General features: G+C 37.4%; 1 protein-coding gene across 19 annotated transcripts in view; it reads right to left on the reverse strand.

Annotated features, from left to right (window-relative positions):
* Window positions 1-19,825, reverse strand: part of PTPRD (protein tyrosine phosphatase receptor type D) — a 417,654-nt gene that overhangs the window by 46,505 nt on the left and 351,324 nt on the right. For all 19 annotated transcript variants that reach the window (XM_060199565.1, XM_060199563.1, XM_060199562.1 and 16 more), the window contains 2 exons: window positions 9,363-9,482; window positions 8,654-8,808 (listed from right to left, as the gene is read on the reverse strand). In XM_060199565.1, the coding sequence (XP_060055548.1) occupies window positions 8,654-8,808; window positions 9,363-9,482 (275 nt within the window). The remainder of the gene's footprint in view (window positions 1-8,653; window positions 8,809-9,362; window positions 9,483-19,825) is intronic.

Raw genomic sequence — 19,825 nt, forward strand, 5'->3', positions numbered from 1 at the left:
TAACTACAACAATAAAAAAACATCAAGGGCAACAAAAGGGAATAAATAAATAAAATAAATTTTAAAAAATTAAAAAAAAAGAATAATGGAACTGAGTGAAGAATCAATAATTCATGCAATGTAGAAAGTTGACTTATGACATTCAAGACAGAGACATTTAAGTGGTGAAAGGACATTCTTCTAAAAATAGCCTTAGGAAAACTGGACACCACATGCAGCGTAATTAGACATAGCCAGTATCTTATCAAAGTCCTCATTTTTTTTTAATAGGGAAAGAGGGTCTTGCACATAAGCAGTTTAACTGCTTCTGGACTGCCTTTTCATTCAGATAGAGACTGGGATGGATGTCTGGCCATACAACCCTGAACACACCTGATCTCCTCTGATCTCAGAGACTGTGATGGAAATGGAACTTTTTCCTGGAACAGTGACATTCTTATGTGGTGACAAACTCTGTTTCTATCTTAAACAGTCTGGGCCAATGAAGCACAGCTGGCAACAACAAAAGAAAATAAAAAAAAAAGTAGAAGAGGAAAAGTTAATCTCTCTTCTCTTTCCACTGACATGTTTGGCAAAAGGCTCAGATTTACTGTGAATTTATCACTACCTCTTCATGGGGAAACAAAAAACTAACAAAGTATATCATAAGAGAAACCACAATATATTATATAGTACTTAATTTCCTGAATATATTGAATGATTATTTACAACATGATCAAGGAAAAGTGTGACCAGCACTCCTTTATAACTTGGAATGTTATGACTTTCCACATAGTTCCTTCCTACATAGAAATAATTTCTAAACTAGCATTTCTGGGACAGCACAAAAAATAGTTGTAATCCACAATGACTTTACTCTGCTAGTATGCCAAGAAAGGAGGAGGTAGGGAAAGGAGGAGGGGTAGGAGGAGAAGGCTCTTTACTTTTAACATATGCATAGGCCTCTTCTTACCAGAAGCAGATTAACAGTGAGTGAGCATAGATCACCCCCAAAGCTCCATTTATGCTGTATCTTCTCTCATTGTTTTGAACTTGCTAACAAAATTCTTCCACCAATATACCAACTCTTCTGTTGTTTGTTTCAATATATAGTTTCTCTGGAGCTGCAGGCATAGCACTTCCAAATGTCAGCAGCTATTAGCTCTGCACATTTATCTTTGTTTCCTTATTTTTCCCAAACTGTTTGTCTTTCTCAAAAGTGAGCTGAGGTGACTTAACACAGTGAGTCTGTGTATGTAGGGTATATGTAGTTTCCGAAAATGAGACCTATAACCACTTATCTTACCTCTCCTTCTTGCTTATGAACTTTTATACTTTTATGATTCCTCCAAGTATTTAGCATAAAGTCTATCCCTTATAAATTTCTATCTACTCACCTATCTACTTACTTACCTACCTACCCACCGAGTATCCACCTTAGTTTTCTGTCTTCCATTTTTTTTTTTATTTCTTTATTGGGGAATTAATGTTTTACATTCAACAGTAAATACAATAGTTTGTACATGTATAACATTCCCCAGATTCCCATTTAACAATACAACCCCCACTATGTCATTCATCATCTTTCATGGACCTGTATTCTCCCCACGCACCCACCCACCCCAGAGTCTTTTACTTTGGTGTAATACTCCAACATATACAAAGAGCTTGCCAGACTCAACAACAAGACAACAAATAACCCCATCCAAAAATGGGGGGAGGACTTGGACAAAATATTCACCACAGAAGAGATCCAAAAGGCTGAGAAACACATGAAAAAATGCTCCAAGTCTCTGATTGTCAGAGAAATGCAAATCAAGACAATGAGATATCACTTCACTCCTGTGAGAATGTCATACATCAGAAAAGGTAACAGCAGCAAATGCTGGAGAGGGTGTGGGGTCAAAGGAACCCTCCTTCACTGCTGGTGGGAATGTCAATTGGTCCAACCTCTGTGGAGAACAGTCTGGAGAACTCTCCGAAGGCTAGAAATGGACCTACCCTATGACCCCGCAATTCCCCTCCTGGGGATATATCCTAAAGAACCCAACACATCCATCCAAAAAATCTGTGTACACATATGTTCTTGGCAGCACAATTTGTAATAGCCAAAACCTGGAAGCAACCCAGGTGTCCAACAACAGATGAGTGGCTGAGCAAGTTGTGGTATATATACACAATGGAATACTACTCAGCTGTAAAAAATGGTGACTTCACCGTTTTCAGCTGATCTTGGATGGACCTTGAAAAAATCATGTTGAGTGAAATAAGTCAGAAACTGAAGGATGAATATGGGATGATCTCACTCTCATGCCATTTTTTATTTACAGAAGTGGGAAGCATCTTACCCAGAGCAATATACAGATTCAATGCAATCCTTATCAAAGTTTCATTGAATTTCTTAAGATTTATCTATTTTAGCTGGAGACAGAAATAAATTGAGATGAAAGGTGACAGGTGGGAGGAGAGAGGGAGAGGGAGAGGGAGAAGGAGAGAAGAAGAGAGAGACAAGGAGAGGGAGAAGGAGAGAGGGAGAGAGAGAAGGAGAGGGAGAAGGAGAGAGGGAGAGAGAAAGAGAGGGAGAGGGAGGTAAGGGAGAGGGAGAGAAAGAAAGGGAGGGAAGGGAGAGGGAGAGAGAGAGAGGGAAGGGAGAGGGAGAGAGAGGGAGGGAAGGGAGAGGGAGAGAGAGAGGGAGAGGGAGAAAGAGAGAGAGGGAGAGGGGGAGAGGGAAAGGGAGGGGAGGGGGAGGGAGAGGGGAGGGAGGGGGAAGGAGAGGGAGAGAGAGGCTGACTTGCAGCACTGCTTGTGCAGCTTTCCCCCTGCAGGTGGGGACTGGGGGCTTTTCTACTGAGTCCATGCACATGATGACATGCTCACTTTACCAGGTTAGCGGTCACCTGGTCCCTTCCACTGAATTTCTTTAAGGGAATAAATAGAACAAATGATACTAAAGTGTATGTGAAACCATAAGATGTCCAGAACTGTCAAATCCTGAGAACAAAGAGCAACAATGAATGGATCATGCTTGCTAACTTCAAATTATATCACAGGGCTATAATAGTAAAAATTGTGTGGTATTGAAACAAAAACAGACATAGGTCAATGGGTTGAATTGTGAGTCAGATTCAAGCTCTTACATCTATGGGGAATTATTTTTATGACAGTGTGACCCAAAACATTAAATGGAGAAAAGAATGTTCTGTCAATAAATAGTTCTGGGGACACTGGGCTGAAATGCGAAGAATGAAACAAGATCAATACATGTCACTATGCACAAAAGTCATCTCCAGATGGATCAGACTTCAATGTTAGACCAGAGACCATAAAATACATATAAGACAATACTTTCTTTGGACATCTGTGCTTAATAGTGAGGACACAAAAGCAAACAATCACCAAAAGGACTACATCAAACTGAAAAACTTCACAGCAAAAGGGGCCATTCACAAAGCAAAAAGACACCCTACTGAATGTGTATCTTTAAATACCATGTATTCAACAAAGGCTTAATAATAACCAAGATATATTAAAAAAAACTTGAAATCAACCAAAACCAAAACAAAACCCCTAATGACTCCATTAAATTGGGGAAAGGAGATGAACACAATCTTCATCAAAAAAGGTATCATATTGTCATCAGGCATGAAGAAAATGCTCAGTCTCTGATTAACAGAGAAATAATAATCAAGTAAACAATGAGATACCACCTCACACCTATGAGAATGCTATATATTAATCAAAGAGGACAGAAACACCAAGTTCTTGTGAGAATGTAGGGGAACAATTCATTCCTTCTACACTCTTGGTGGAGATATAAACTGGTTGAGTCACTATGTAGAATAACCTAGAAGTAGTTAGAATATTGGAAATATATCTACCATTCCTGGCAATTCTTCTCCCAAGGTTCTATTCAAAGAACACAACATATATCTGAAGAGATTTGTGCACACCTATAATCACAGTATTATTTGTAAAAGCCCAAACTTAGAAATAGCCCAAATGGACGTCCAACAACAGATGAGTAATTAATAAAGTTGTGTTATAGATACACAATGGAACTATTCATCTGTAAGAAATGATGAAAAATTTTAAATCTTGAATGGAACACAAATCATGAGAGATAATCCAGAAGGAGAGAGAGAGGGGCCAGGTGGTGGCACACCTGGTTGAGTGCACGTGTTGCAATGCACAAAGATCCAGGTTCGAGTCCCCGGACCCTACCTGCAGGGGAAAGCTTCACAAGTGGTGAAGCAGGGCTGCAGGTGTCACCCTACCTCTCTCCCTCTCTATCACCCCTTTCCCTCTCAACTTCTGTCTGTCTCTATACAACTAAATAATAATAATAATAAAAAGATTATAAAAAAAAAAGGAGAGAGAGACTAGTTAAGGATAACCTCACCTCACTCATAAATGGAAGTTAAGAAATACAGAAAGAGAAAACACAGGGGGAAACTTAGACTAACTGTGGTCTATTGCAGCAGAGTCAATGACTCTAATGAGGGAGGGGGGTAGGGGGTTGAGAAGACATTGGTAACCCAGTACACTATGTGGAGGAGACTTTAGTAATGGATGTGGTATACAGACAGCTATCATGAGGTAGATAAGCAGCTGTTCTCATGTGACAACAACTGTCCTGTGAACCATTATTTCTCCCAATGTATTAAGAAAAAGAAGTGAGAAGCATATTTTAAGAAATAACATCTTGTTTGGTTTTATATGCTAACTCTCTTTTCAGCCACCAGGTTCCAATGCTAGCATAATGCCAACCAGACTTCCCTGGACAAACAACCTCACCAATGTGTCCTGGAGCTCCGATTCCCCAGAACCCCACCCCACTAGGGAAAGAGAGAGGCAGGCTGGGAGTATGGATCAACCTGTCAATGCCCATGTTCAGTTGGGAAGCAATTACAGAAGCCAGACCTTCCACCTTCTGCATACCACAATGACCTTGAGTCCATACTCCCAGAGGATTAAAAAATAGGAAAGCTATCAAGGGAGGGGATGGGATATGGAGTTCCAGTGGTAGGAACTGTGTGGAGTTGTACCCCTCTCATCCTATGGTTTTGTCAGTGTTTCCTTTTTATAAATACACTTAAAAAAAAAAAAGAAATGTGTGGCGTAGTGATAAAGCATTGGATTCTCAACCATGAGGTCCCAAGTTCAATCCCTGGCAGCACATGTACCAGAGTGATATCTGGCACTTTCTCTCTCTCCTTTCTCATGAATAAATAAATTCTTAAAATAAAAAGAAAGTAAAAAAATAAAAAAGAAATGTATTTCAAAACATAATGAAAATATCAGATGACTAGTTTTCCAGTGAAAATTTTCACACTTACCAACTTTTTGTTCCTATATGCGTATACCAATATCTATGTCTGCATATGTGTCTGTGCTAATTGTAATTTTGCTTTTAGTCATATGAAGGAAACAGTTCTTCAGTGAGTTTACTCTTCCTGTTTTTCTATCTCATGGCCAACAGCCCCATCTGAAACTGTTTCATAATCATGCTGAGTTTGTACCAAGTAAAGTATAATATAACTAAACACAGAACTTCAGAGACCTGCACAAGTCTATGTAGCAGACTGCTGCAGTTTTTAAAATGTGCTTTCATTCAGTATTACTGGATGTTTAGTAATAACACTAATGAGAAAAAAAAATATTCTGGATGTCTTTGGGAAAAAAGGATCTTTGTCAAGGACTTGTTTCATTATGTGTCATGCAGATTAAAGTGGCAGTTTCTAGGACTCTATCCATGAAGTTAAGTGAGGACTTACTATACACAGATTGGTCAAGCTAGCACTTGACTGTATGAAGTAAAAACATTTGCTCAAATTAATAACGAAGAAAAAACTTATAATGATTTAGAATCATGCTAAAAACTACACTGTAGTGGGAAGTCCTCAAAGGCCCCTGTCCAGCTCACAGAGAAACAAGAAATTATTTATAAGGCTTGAGGCCTATTGTTTCTCCACCTTCTCAGCCATCAGTTCTTGGAACAGATAGCTTCTCCCCTTTTACTCTTTTTTTCCAGATATAGTGTTGTTAAGAGCATCAAACAAAATAAAGCATAGTGATATATCAAAAAAAAAATTAAATACCAGATAATATTATAAGAATTTATTAGTGAAAATTCTAGAAAAGAGAAATACAGGGGGTTAGGTGGTGAAGCATATAGTATGAAGTGCAAGGATAAACACAAAGACCTGGGTTTGAGCCCCCTGCTTCCCCACCTGCAGGGGGGAAGCTTCACAAGTGTTGGGTGAAGCAGATCTGGAGGTATCTATCCCCCTTCTCTATCTCCCCCTCCTCTCTCAGTTTCTCTATGCCACCTGATAAAATGGGAAAAAAATGGCCATTGGGAGTGGTGGATTCATTGCCCCAGCTATAACTGTGGAGGCAAAAAAAAAAAAAAAAAAAGATTTTTTTTTAAAAATTTTGCCAGGCTACTGTTTACCAATATAATAGCATCAATGGTTAGTCAGGTGAAATTTTATTGCATATTTATGTATATATATTTATTTATTTATTTTTCCCCAGAAGTGGTACCATATGCACATACAATCCCCCCTTTCGTTCCCTCCATTCAAATAAACAGACAGGGAATGAAAAAGAGAAACCATAGCACCAGAGCTTCCTTCCCCTGGTGCTCTATTGATTCTAGAATAGATAACTTTATGCTACAGCATAATATCGAATATTGGAGTAATACCATTAAGTCTTGGAAGAAGTGATTTAGGAGAGATGCTTTCTTCTTTTTTCTTTTTTAAATTTTACTTATTTATTTTCCCTTTTGTTGCCCTTGTTGTCGTTATTACTGATGTCATCATTGTTATATAGGACAGCGAGGAATGGAGAGAAGAATGGAAGTCAGAGAGGGAGAAAGATAGACACCTGTAGACCTGCTTCACCACCTATGAAGGGACTCCTCTGTAGGTGGGGAGCCAGGGCCTCTAACAGGGATCCTGACACTGGTCCCTGCACTTCGCGCCATGTGCGTTTAACCCGCTGTATTACCACTGGACTCCCAATTTCTTCCCCTTTTATTTTAGGAATTTTTAAAAATATTTATTTATTCCCTTTTGTTGCCCTTGTTGCTTTATTGTTGTAGTTATTTATGTCATCATTGTTGGATAGGACAGAGAGAAATGGAGACAGGAGGGGAAGACAGATAGGAGGAAAGACAGACACCTGCAGACTTGCTTCACCACCTGTGAAGCGACTCTCCTGCAGTTGGGGAGCCGGGGGCTCGAACTGGAATCCTTTCATTGATCCTTGCATTTTGTGCCACTTGTGCTAAACCCACTGTGCTACTGCCTGACTCCCCAGCTTTCTTCCCTTTTTATATGCTTATACATTGCATCTTACATATCTGTACAAGTAATCATAATCTCTCAAATGTGAGTTACTTATATTACAAAGGATATTATGTTACATGAAGTATACATTGACATATTAATGGATGTTAACAAACAGAATCTGATTTTATATCTTTAGTAACCTGTTACTAAATACCCTCAAGACAGAGCCAGGATGATAAAGCAATCAATGGAAAAATAACTTCTTCTTTGAAAAAAATGCATCATTACTTTTTGGACAATCCAACAACAGAACCTGTTTTAGAGACTACTAGTTAAATTTTAGTAAAAAATTCTGGAACCTCACCTCTCCAGAGCCCTATTTCACTAGGGAAAGACAGAAACAGACAGGGGGTATGGAATGACCTGCTAATGTCCATGTCCAGCAAAGAAGCAATTAAAAATTAAAAGCCAGACCTTCCACCTTCTGTACCCAATAAAGAATTTTTGTCCATATTCCCAGAGGGATAAAGAACAGGGAAACTTCCAATGGAAGGGATGGGACACAGAACTCTGGTAGTGGGAATTGTATGGTATCAGATCCCTGCTATCTTACAGTCTTGTTAATCTTTATTAAATCACTAATAAAAAATAAAAAAGCAATAATAATAAATAACACATTTCAAGAAATGAGAAAACTAGAGTGTCCTTATCTCTAAGTATGTTAAATAATTTCCCTAGACTATGGATTTTTATAGATATTTTACTAAATAAATTTGTAAGCTTAAGTTAGTATATTTTATGTGACCTGATAGCACTAATGTGTAAGAGGCAATAAAACTTTATCTTCAAAAGTAATCTATGTTACTTATCAACTTTCTCTATAAAAAGTTAGAAGTTGTGAGTCAAGAAGAGCTTATCATTCATATAAATATATATTCAAATAAACAGATTAATTTACATATATTTCAATATATACTGTGGGACTATGTGAAAGCTTGTGAGCACCAGGATGTTGATGTAAACAAGATTTTTCCCCCACATACATAAAGTTGACACTATGAAGTTGGTTCTGAACATTTCCATTTAATATATTTAAGATAATGTACATATCAACTTTATATTTATCTATTCATTTTTGATTCAAAAAGAAACTACTATGGACCATAGTTGCCTAATCTCTACAGGAAAGACTATGCACCTATTGCAAATCTTTCCTACTAAAGTTAACACAGGCCTCATTTGGATGCTCTGTAGTCTGTATTATTTATGAAGACATTTACTGTCCCAGAATATCATGTAAACAGGAAGAGAATATACAAGGAAACCCAGCAAACCTCTGACTTGTGAGAAAAAAATAGATGCTCATTGTTTCTTACCTGCAGTGCACAACCATGGGGCCTGCATCCGGAGGGTTACAGGTTTTTACTCTTCGTAAGAAAGCTAGAAAAGGTGTAGGATGTTCTGGAACACCATGATCAGGCCAGGCGGTGAACTGGAATTGCCTCACTTCTCTCTTCTCGCTTGACCCATTCTATGAAGGAAGAATACTGGCTGAAATTCTGATGCCTTTGTGCATCCCTGTGCTGCAACTGGTTAGTGCACTAGAAATTCTGGTGTCTTTCTCTGAGGCTATAATGATGGACAAGGTAACAAGAAAATGTGCAGTATTAGTTTCTCCCCCTTACCCTGTAATAATTTGAGAAGACACATTCTTGTGTGTCTTAAGCTTAAGCTACTTATATATGACAAATATTTGCTCAGAACATAACATTCTTAGGTGAGCAGCACTGCATTTTTCTGCCTAACTATCAGGAGTGTTTCTGCTATATTTTCCAGAAAGAACTACTTCTTCATCTACTCTTCATTTGCTAAAACTTTCATGCAGAGCAATGGTTCTATATTCCTGACAAATTGTCAAACAAGGAGAAAAACTGCTGAGTGATAATGGAAGAATTATTTCATTCTTCACTGTTGTCAATAGAATGAACATTTAGGGAAAAACATTGAGATATTTCATCTCTCAAATGGAGCGTTCCTTAAATAATGGATAGGGGGAACGGAGGGAAAGGCATAAAAAAAGCAAACCTTATAAAGTGCAAATGTTCGAACACAATATGTGGCTAGCTCCACAGTGTCCAGCAGCGTCACTTGGACCAGTCCATGGGTTTCTGTGCCTCTGGTGGGCCAGTACTGGTCACATTTCACCTAGAAGAAACAAGTGATGTATTCAGGGCAGATACTCATCAATTTCCATATTAGCTTTACTCTGAATTGCTATTGAGCAGCAGGAGAAAAATTGTTTTTCTGCATTTCATTTTATGTTGATATTTTGTTTTCCCCTCCTGACATGCATTTCTGTTATCCCAATATGTGTCAATTACTACTCTGGTGCCAATATAAACTACATTTTTCAAACTGGTAGGAATACTAAGCAGTAACAGATTCAATTTTCTTGGAAAAAATAAATTGCAAGATTGTTGTTGAGTAAAATAAGGAAGAGAGGTATATGAAATTTTAGAGAACTTGAAAAGAAAAAAAAAACACAGATGTGCTTCAGGATAGGCATTATGAATTGCATCAGAAGATTACACTTAGGCATTTATACTACATGGTGAGATAGTGTTTATCATTGAAGGTTTAAAGGGACAAGATTTTTCATCTTCAGCTCTAATAATCTCCAATAAAGAAAAGCAGAAATAATTTGTAAATCTATCAAAGCATAATAAGCACATAGTGTTTAAAAAATATAAGATAGATGGTATTTGTTTCCAAAACCAATTAAATCTGCTATGTTTAGGGGAAAAAGAGCTGACTAATTTTCTTTCTTTTTAAATTTTATTTATTTATTTATTTATTTATTTATATTTTTTTACCAGAGCACTGTTCAGCTCTGGCTTATGGTGCTGCAGGGGATTGAACCTGGGGCTTTGGAGCCTCAGGCATGAGAGTCTCTTTTCATAACCATTATGCTATCTATCCCCTGCCCTCTTTTTTATTTTTATAAACAATCTCAGTAATATAATAGGAGTGAAAAGATTAAATAATTTAAAATTTATTGAGAATGAGTAATAGACAATTTCTATGTGGAGATAAACAAAAATACATAGAAAATATTCAAAAGCCATTTAGTCTAACATTCAACAGTGAATTCCAATACTCTAGTAAGCTTCAAACTTATTGAATGTTCCCACTGGGTATTAAAAAGCATGATAAAAAAGTCACATATGTAATTCTATACTTTCTAGTAAGGCCATAGATCAGAATATACTTACTCTTTCTAGCACAATTTAAAAAGAGGAGTATTTATTATTTTTTAATAGCTATTTATTTAACATGTGACAGAGAGACAAAGAGAGAACAGAGCACTGCACTGGTAAATTCAGAGACTGGGATTAAACTTAGGATCTCTTCATAATATAAGTGCTGTGTTATAACTGTGATCTACCTCCCAGTCCACAGGGAGTTAATTCTTAACTGAGACATTCTCCTAGGTAAATAATTTTAGTATTTAATGTGAGAAAGCACAAGTTATCTGAAAAAGAAGAAATCACAATTATAATGTCCACATTTAAACAAAAACAAAGGGACATCACTGTCATGGGTACTAGAATTTTCTTGTCAGTGATTGGAGTGACTAGATAATTATTTCCTTTTTTTACTTAATGTAAACATTAGAAATTTGTGAAAAATACTATAATTTTATATTTTACTCTATATCATCTACTCCTCAGACAACTCTATCCTTTCATTTCAGCCATCTATTCTCTTAAAAATAAGAGGCTAGCTACATAATTTCTTAGACAAGAAAAGCATTTTACTGTGCAAGTTATGCAGTAGAGCAGAGACTGAATTTACAAGGTATGAATCCTTGCTGTATTTTAATAGTGACATCACATAAAAAAATCACCTACTTTATGGAAAACTAAAGTGGTCCACAGAAAAATGGAAAATTTCTATCTTTATTCGGACTTGTGAAGCTTCTTTGCTGCAGGTTGAGACTGAGAGCTCAAGTCTGATCTTGGCACATGAGCAATTTTTAAAAAAATATTTATTTATTTATTTATTTATTTATTTATTTATTTATTCCCAGAGACTTCCCTAGGGAAGGAGAGAGGCACACTGGGAGTATGGATTGACCAGTCAACGTCCATGTTCAGCGGGGAAGCAATTACAGAAGCCAGACCTTCCACCTTCTGCAACCCACAACAACCCTGGATCCATGCTCCCAGAGGGACAGAGAATGGGAAAGCTATTGGGGAGAGGATGGGATATGGAGATTGGGTGGCAGGAATTTTGTGGAGTTGTACACCTCCCCATCCTATGATTTTGTTAATGTCTCCTTTCTAAAATACAAAAATTAAAAATATATATTTATTTATTCCTTTTTGTTGCCCTTATTGTTTTATTGTTGTAGTTACTATTGTTGTCGTTGTTAGGACAGAGAGAAATGGAGAGAGGAGGGGAAGACAGAGACGGGGAGAAAACCTGTAGACCTGCTTCACACCTGTGAAGTGACTCCCCTGTAGACCTGCTTCACACCTGTGAAGTGACTCCCCTGCAGGTGGGGAGCCAGGAGCTCAAGCCCTGATCTTTAAGCTGGTCCTTGTGCTTTGTGCCATGTGCACTTAACCTGCTGTGCTACCGTCCGACTCCTTTTTTTTTTAAATGTAAATGTATTTAAACAGTGATGTCTTCTCTCAGAAAATAATTCACAATGGGAGCTTATGAAAAAATATTTTAATGTATGTGCACAAACACACATATAGTCTCAACAGAACTACTGAAAGTCTCTCCTCAAACTTAACCAGTTACAGGAATACATTTGTGTGTCTGTGTATATATATATATGGTTGTCAGAAAAGTAGTTATGCATTATTATATGTAGAAATGTGTCATGATCTTTCTGATAACCATATGTGCATGTACTGTATGTTTTAGATATTTATTAATGAGAGATACACAGAGAGAGAGAGACAGACAGAGAGAGAGAGAGAGAGAGAGAGAGAGAGAGAGGAGAAAGTACTGCTCAGCTCTAGCTTATGGAGATGCTAGTGATTGCAGAGCCTCAGGCATGGAAGTCATCTGGTACCTCAGAGCCTCAGGCATGGAAGTCATCTGCATGACCATTATGTATTTCTTTCCTTATTTCAACCTTATTCTCTGAGTAACCTGCATAGGTTTCATCTGATTTCTGAGGGCTCAAAGTAAGGGCTTGAGTATTAAGTATTGCAGTTTTCATTTTGGTCATACATTAAACACATCATTTCAACATTAGGCAGTAAGACAGAAGTACAGTGGGGAAAGAAGATGGGCATAAGAGAAATATAGAATTTTTTGATTAAATAAGACAAATGAACCATCTCTATTTTCTTCCCTTATTTTCAAATAAGTAAACATGAGTTGTTTTTTTTTCCCCCCACAAGAGCCTTTTGCCCACCTTTTCTTGGGAGAAAAATCTCAGAAGGCTGACACATCAATATAGGCTAATTATAAAATGCACCATTCTAATTGGGATAAATGTGGGGTAGGGGCTATATAGGAAATCTTTACACTGTTTAATATTGCTGTGAAACTAAAACTGCTCTAAGAAAATAAAGCCTAGTTAAGAAAAAAAAATCTGTACCTAATAGTGAGTTCTTAGATACAATATGCAAGTCATAATTAATGAAAAATAAATTAAATTATAATGCACAAAACATAATTAATGAAAAATATGTGAATACCAGGAGAAATACATGTAAAGCAGATATTGAGTAAATGATTATATATTCAGGATCTGCAAAGAACTCTTAAAAAATTGACAATAAAGGGAGTCAGGCGGTAGCATAGCAGGTTAAGTTCACGTGGCGCAAAGATCCCTGTTCAAGCCCCTGGCTCCCCACCTGCAGGGCACAAGTGGAGAAGCAGATCTGCAGGTGACTATCTTTCTCTCCCCCTCTCTGTCTTCCCCTCTCTTCATTTCTGTCCTATCCAACAATGACAACATCAATAACTACAACAATAATACAACAAGGACAACAAAAGGGAATAAATAAATATTTAAAAAATTGGCAATAAGAAAATAACATATTTTTAAAACTAGATAACATTTTTGAGCAGATACCAGCATAAATGTGTAAATAAACATATGAAAAGATGCTCAACCACATCTCATTAGGCAATTATAAATTACAAGAAGAGAAAGTCTCAGAAGATACCTCTGTATAGAACAGAACAACTGTTAGATTTCATGCATGGTCCTGTAAGAGGTGAGAAGTGTGGGAGACTCCCCTTTGAGTATATAGAAAACAGAAGCAACATATATTGATTGTTGCATCTGCCTTTTGCTTCTGAAGTGACAACCAATGACCTTTAAGATTACTGTCTCCCAGGAACAATTCCACGAAGGATGTATTTCACCTTTATTAAAGGTAGGAGCAGTTTCTCTAGGTGACTAATCAAGCTGCTTCTCTTCCTAGAACCAAAGCCCAGAGGTCTCATCTATGAAAAGGAAACAATCTCCCATTTTAGCCCATCCCTGTAAGGGCAGGGCTTTTACTATGAAACTCAAAAACAAAGCACCTACAACTCAAATTCCAACAGTTGGCAGAAAGAGGTGACCGTCATTGATAAGTATCAATTAGATTACATTCTTGATTTGTGTGTGTGTGTGTATTCTTGATTTGTTTATTGCATAAACTGCTTAAATCGTTCTATTCTCATCTAGAGCACAAGGCAAGGCACTAGCAATTGTGGATACACCAAAGTAAAATGAGTCTCTGCTACCAATACATCAACCTCACTGACTAGATACGGAGGTGTGAATACATCTTCTGGCTCTTCAGAAAGGTAATTGTGAGATTTCAAAATCCTCTTGTGCCCAAATATAATATACTATGAGAGCAGAATGTGCCAGGTTCTGAGGTGGGAGAGCAGTAGAATTTGCTACTTAAGGCAGGTGTTGCCCAGTAAAACTACTTAAGCCTGAACTGAATGAGAGAATTCAGATTTCTGGCTCCATTTAAGGATGTTATTTCTTTTTTATTGTCATAAAATAATTGTCTTTGCCTGGTAAACTTTTTATTTATCCATAACAATGGAAAGAACAGGTTGATCAATGTAAAAACAAATGCTATGGAATGAAATCATTTTACTGCTTTTCTGGCTAACTACTAAAAGCAAGTTGATGAAATGATAAGACATATTTAAATGTACTCAAAAGAAAACTTGTCTTTTGAAATATCATGCAGGAGTTAATCAGTACATTTTCTCTCTGTGGCAAAGGGAAACACTCTCTGTTCAGTTTCACTTTCCTCCCACATGGCATATCTTAGAAGCACCTGGCAAATCTTAGGCACTCAACAAGTGAAGTCAACTTTATAATCGATGATACCATGGTTTAGGTTGGTTTATTTTAAAGTTGCCTAAAACTTTCTGAAAACAAAACCTTCCCTTCTCAATTTAATTACTGAGTGTGGCACCATGGCAATGGATTCGACTTTCTAACGTAAGAAAACAGTATTTCAGAAAGGTCCCAGGATCATGATAACAAAGTATTTGCAACATGGTGCTTTGAAATGCCTGCCTGGGGCTAGAATATTTAGCCAAAGAAGAATGTGGAATATATTATAAATCATACATGGGAAATTCTGGTGCTGAAATCAGTATCTAGCTAATTTGAGCAGAGAATCCTCCTATAAGAAGTGGATGGGTAGCTTAGATCTTTAGATGATGCAAATCTAAGTTGTTATTTATAAGATGAAAATTTTTACACACATTTGTCAATACTCATTGAATAAGGGGAAATGCAAGGAAGTTTTACATAAGCAAGGCAAATATTAATGGACAGACATCTTATATACTATGCTGTTTATTCCTACCAATTACAGCATATATTTTTTTAGCAGTATTTAAGACCAGACTGAACCAAAACCAGGATACATATTATCTCAATGATTCTATTCTCTTTCACAACAGTGTCATGCTCTGCATTTAGTTAATATTATGTCATATACATTACCAAGTATCAAAACTGTTTTATTTGTGTATTTCTTCTTTTAATGTTGTCTGTGCTGACTACAACTTAGTGAAGGATTAAAGGTAATGGAGTACTTGAATTTATAAGCATTTGACTATTAGTACACAACCCAACAGTAAAAAAGAAAAAAACACCAAAAAAACATATTACAAAACTGCTTACTAGTTCATAGGACTAGTCATTTTCTATACCATTTATTAACTTAAAAATGATGATTCAGTTTATTCAACATGTACAATAGATTGCTTATGCCCCCCTGCAAATGCATATGTTAGAATCCATTCTTCTATGTGTTGATGTTAGGAGGTAGGGCCTCCACGAAGTGGCTAGGTCACCAGGGAAGTCCCCATGAGTGGGAGTAGCAACTCACAGGTGAGTGTTACTGTGCTCTCACCATTCTGAGAAATTGGGATTCAGCATAACAGCTGTCTATGAACCAGGACTGGGTTAGGGGTCGAGGGTGAGGGTGGCGTGGTCTCAGAAAATCTGCTGGAAACTTAATCCTGTACTTTTCAATCTCTGTAACTGTTAAGAATTAAATTGTTTATAAGCCAACTTGTCTGTTATAGCAGACCGAATAGACTAAGACAGTGGGTTTGCCATAAGAAAACACAGTTGCAGTAAACCTTTTTAGTGTCTTCCCCCATTAAATTATAGCCATCAGATTTCAGACTGCTAGGCAGCACTTGGATATTAGTAATTTCCACATGGTTTAAGTCCTTTGAAGGTGTACCTTGGCCACCACCACTCTTGCCTGTTGTACTCTGCATAGCTTTACTGCACCTGTGTCTGCCCCCTCACTGTCACTGAGTAGTTTCCTTAGGTGGCTTAAGATCTCAATAAAAAGATCATTTCTGATTATCCATCAGTATCAATGAATTTCAATATTTCCCCAGCCTGTACAATTGCATTGGTACAGACCAGCAAGATATCAGTCTGGCTTGAGCATGGCGATTAACCCACATTCCTTTAAACCTCATAAATGTCTGATCAAACCCAGGAAAGATGTAATGCCAAATAGAGAGAATGAGAAGGTGCACAGTCACCAAAAATAAAGTTGTAACTCCTCCGGTCAGTCTGACTTTCTGCTGGGGCCACAATATCTCTAGCTGACTCCAGTAGGATGTTTTGAGCCAGAATCTGTATTCAACCATTCCAATAGTGGAGGTGGGGGTGGGAAAAGGAGGTAAAAAATCTAGGAAGCTAACAAACAGTGAGAAATTGGTGGGGTTCTTTCTCTTTTATCTGACACTATGTCTGCTGACAAGTAAAAACCAACAAGTGTGGAACTTGATAGATAAAGACCCGACTATTCTCTAGGTTGCCAACATGGACATCATTCTTTTTTGTTGCTAGTGTCCTATTTACATTAAGGATCCACTACTTCTCAAAAACAATTCCATACATCATGCAGACTCCAAAGGCAATGCTTGTGTTGCTGTTCCTACAGTTGCTTGAGGAAAAAGTAGTTTCTGTTGCCCTAGACAGGCAGTGCTTTAGGCTGCTGTTTGAGAAATTAAACGTTCAAAGCCTTTGGCGCGTCCAGTTCTATTTGGAAAAGGACACAGACCTTGCATTTGGAAAGCATTTGCTCTCCATTAAACTTACCGAACCGTGACAAACCAAAGGGGCCAAGAAATAGTGTCCCACTGGCCAAAGCTGGCCCTTCCAAAACCGATAACAACAATATAAACAGTAACACTGCCATTTATAATCTTCAAAGGGATTATGGAAGCTTTTAACCTAAAAGGACCTTATGATCTGAGAAGAATCTGAAGACCTATTTTATAGTAAAGCAAAATATATGACTATGATTTAAATTTTTTTATTTTTAATTTTGCTATTTCTTGTACAGAATTATCCACTGTGAATGTGTCTTTATCTTCATTCTTTTGGGAGACATTTTCTAAGGTGACATTAAAGAACTGAGGAAGACTTAGAAGGAGTGCTCTACTGGCCAAATGTCAAGTCACTGCATTCTAATTACCCAAACTATTAACACTTCTACAGTATCTTACTTTCTAATCTAATGAGTGAAAACTCATTAGCAAACATGATGACATTTAGCAAAATAAGAAATTTCGCTTTTTCTGATCTAAGATTAAGTAAATTCACAATGCATAAAATATTTGACCTTGTCAGAAAATGGAATTAATTAACTGGCTTACAGGATTCTCTATTTGGGGGCAGAAAATGGGATACAGATAATTTAGAAACCACGTATAAAATCTAACACACACACACACACACATACACACACACACACACACACACACACACACACACACACACACAGTCACTACAGATCAATGTGGCCTACACTGGGTGACAATTTAAATCATGTCCCATTTGTTGAGAATCAGTATTGCATTTCACAGTCTCTATATTTATAGCAGCAAGTACCACTACAATAATAGCCATTAAGTGAATAAATCTCCACTATAAAACTTACTAGACAAAAGGCGTGACACTGAGGGCCAACTATGGGCAACGATTGAAGGCAAGCTGGTGAAGACAAGCAAAAAGTACATATCCCTTAACCTTCATCACAACATTTCAGTTTCTAACACTATTTAAGGCTGCTCAGGAATTTACCAAGCATGAGGTTTATAATCTCCATCTGACCCCTATACCTCAAAAAGAGAAACAAAGGAGAAGAGAAACAGCTAAAAGCAAACAGATGGAGGAAACACAGTGGACAGTCACCCCTAAACAACAGAGCTTTTTGGTCCAGAAATCACCTTGCCAAACCTTTGGAAACTCTAAGACTTTTTAATTCTTCAAGTGAGGCTGCCAAGCATGTGTCACAGAAACCCACAAATAACACTCTTGGAGTGGAAATCCTAACTGTAAATGTTTTACACTCTTCTTAGCAGTGTTTCACTTTTTCCACTTTTTTATTTTCCTTTTTTTCTTTGTAGTTTCCCAAACCAATTCATGTGCTTATTGGCATGTTATGAAACATGGAAACAATTAGAAACCACATTTTAAGACAGAAGAATGACTTGCAGCCGAATCAATGAGCTATACAAAACCTGAGAGGATAGAAAGAAAGAGAGAGAGAGAGAGAGAAACTGTGAAAAAGAATCCACTAGCAATATCAGTGTCACACAGTCCATTCTGCAGGTTTTAAAGTGATCAGTATGTTTTCAGGTAGCAGTCATAATTTACCTTGCAAATCTCTAGCTTTTAACCTTTTGTTTGCTTCTTTACATATCCTAATAAAACTCACAAAAATATTCAATTCGCACTTTTTTCCTTCAAGGTTGATAATTGAATATTTACACCATGAAAATAGTCTTCTCAGTTACTTTTGAGAATCTTTCAAGATCATATTTGAAGGGGAGTGAGGACATTGGAAAATCAAACAATTTAAATTTTCAAAGGGCCAGTTTAAGTCCTCTTTCAAACCTTACACTTGTAAGGGATTTTCATCCATTCAAATGCTAAAGATGGTCAGTTCTCTAGCAAAAGGCCAATGGAAACTTCTAGCACATGCTAATGAGTCCAGCAGCCTTTTGTTTGAGGGAGCTATTCTAACTAAACAAAGGTTACAAGTACTGGCTATTCTAGCTCTAGGACAGGCCTGAGTGACAAGCTGAGAGGAAGCCAGATCTAGGCAAAGCAGAAAGCTGGAAAATATTGAGGAGAGCTCTAAAGGGAGGATCACCTAGCTATATCAAATAAGACTAGGGGGGGAGAACACAAAACTGAACCAAAAGGAAATATGACATCAAGATAGTGACACATATGGCAATTACTTCCATGTTATAGTCACTATTTTCATAATGTTCTGTTTCAAGATATAGTTTCAACACAAGGAGCCAGAATGTTCTATTTTGTTCTATGTACTGACTGTTTAAAAAGTGATTTGTGCAAAAGTACACAATAGTCTACAGTAAGTACCCCCCCCCAACACTTCATCTGCACTATTCCAGCCCTTAGGTCCATGACTGTTCACCAATTTTTTTGGCTTTGTATGTTAACTCTCTTTTCAACCACCAGATTCCAGATGCCAGCAAGATGCCGACCAGACTTCCCTGGGCAGACAACCCCACCAATGTGTCCTGGAGCTCTGATTCCCCAGAGGGAAACCTTACTAGGGAAAGAGAGAGGCAGGCTAGGAGTATGGATCGACCAGTCAATGCCCATGTTCAGTTGGGAAGCAATTACAGAAGCCAGACCTTCCACCTTCTGCAACCCACAATGACCTTGGGTCCACCATACCCCCAGAGGGATAAAGAATAGGAAAGCTATCAAGGGAGGGGATGGGATATGGAGATCTGGTGGTGGGAACTGTGTGGAGTTGTATCCCTCTCATTCTATGGTTTTGTTAATGTCTCCTTTTTTAAATAAGTTAAGGAAAATTTAAAAAAATAGGGGGCTATCTGGGGAGGAGATTGGATATGGAGCTCTGGGAGTGGACACTGTGTGGAAATGTACCCCTCTTATCCTATAGTCTTGTCAATATTTCCATTTTACAAATAAAAATTTTAAAAAAGAAAAAAAACCAACAAATAAACATAATCTG

The sequence above is a fragment of the Erinaceus europaeus genome, chromosome 10 (genome assembly GCF_950295315.1).
Source record: "Erinaceus europaeus chromosome 10, mEriEur2.1, whole genome shotgun sequence".
NCBI lineage: Eukaryota > Metazoa > Chordata > Mammalia > Eulipotyphla > Erinaceidae > Erinaceus > Erinaceus europaeus.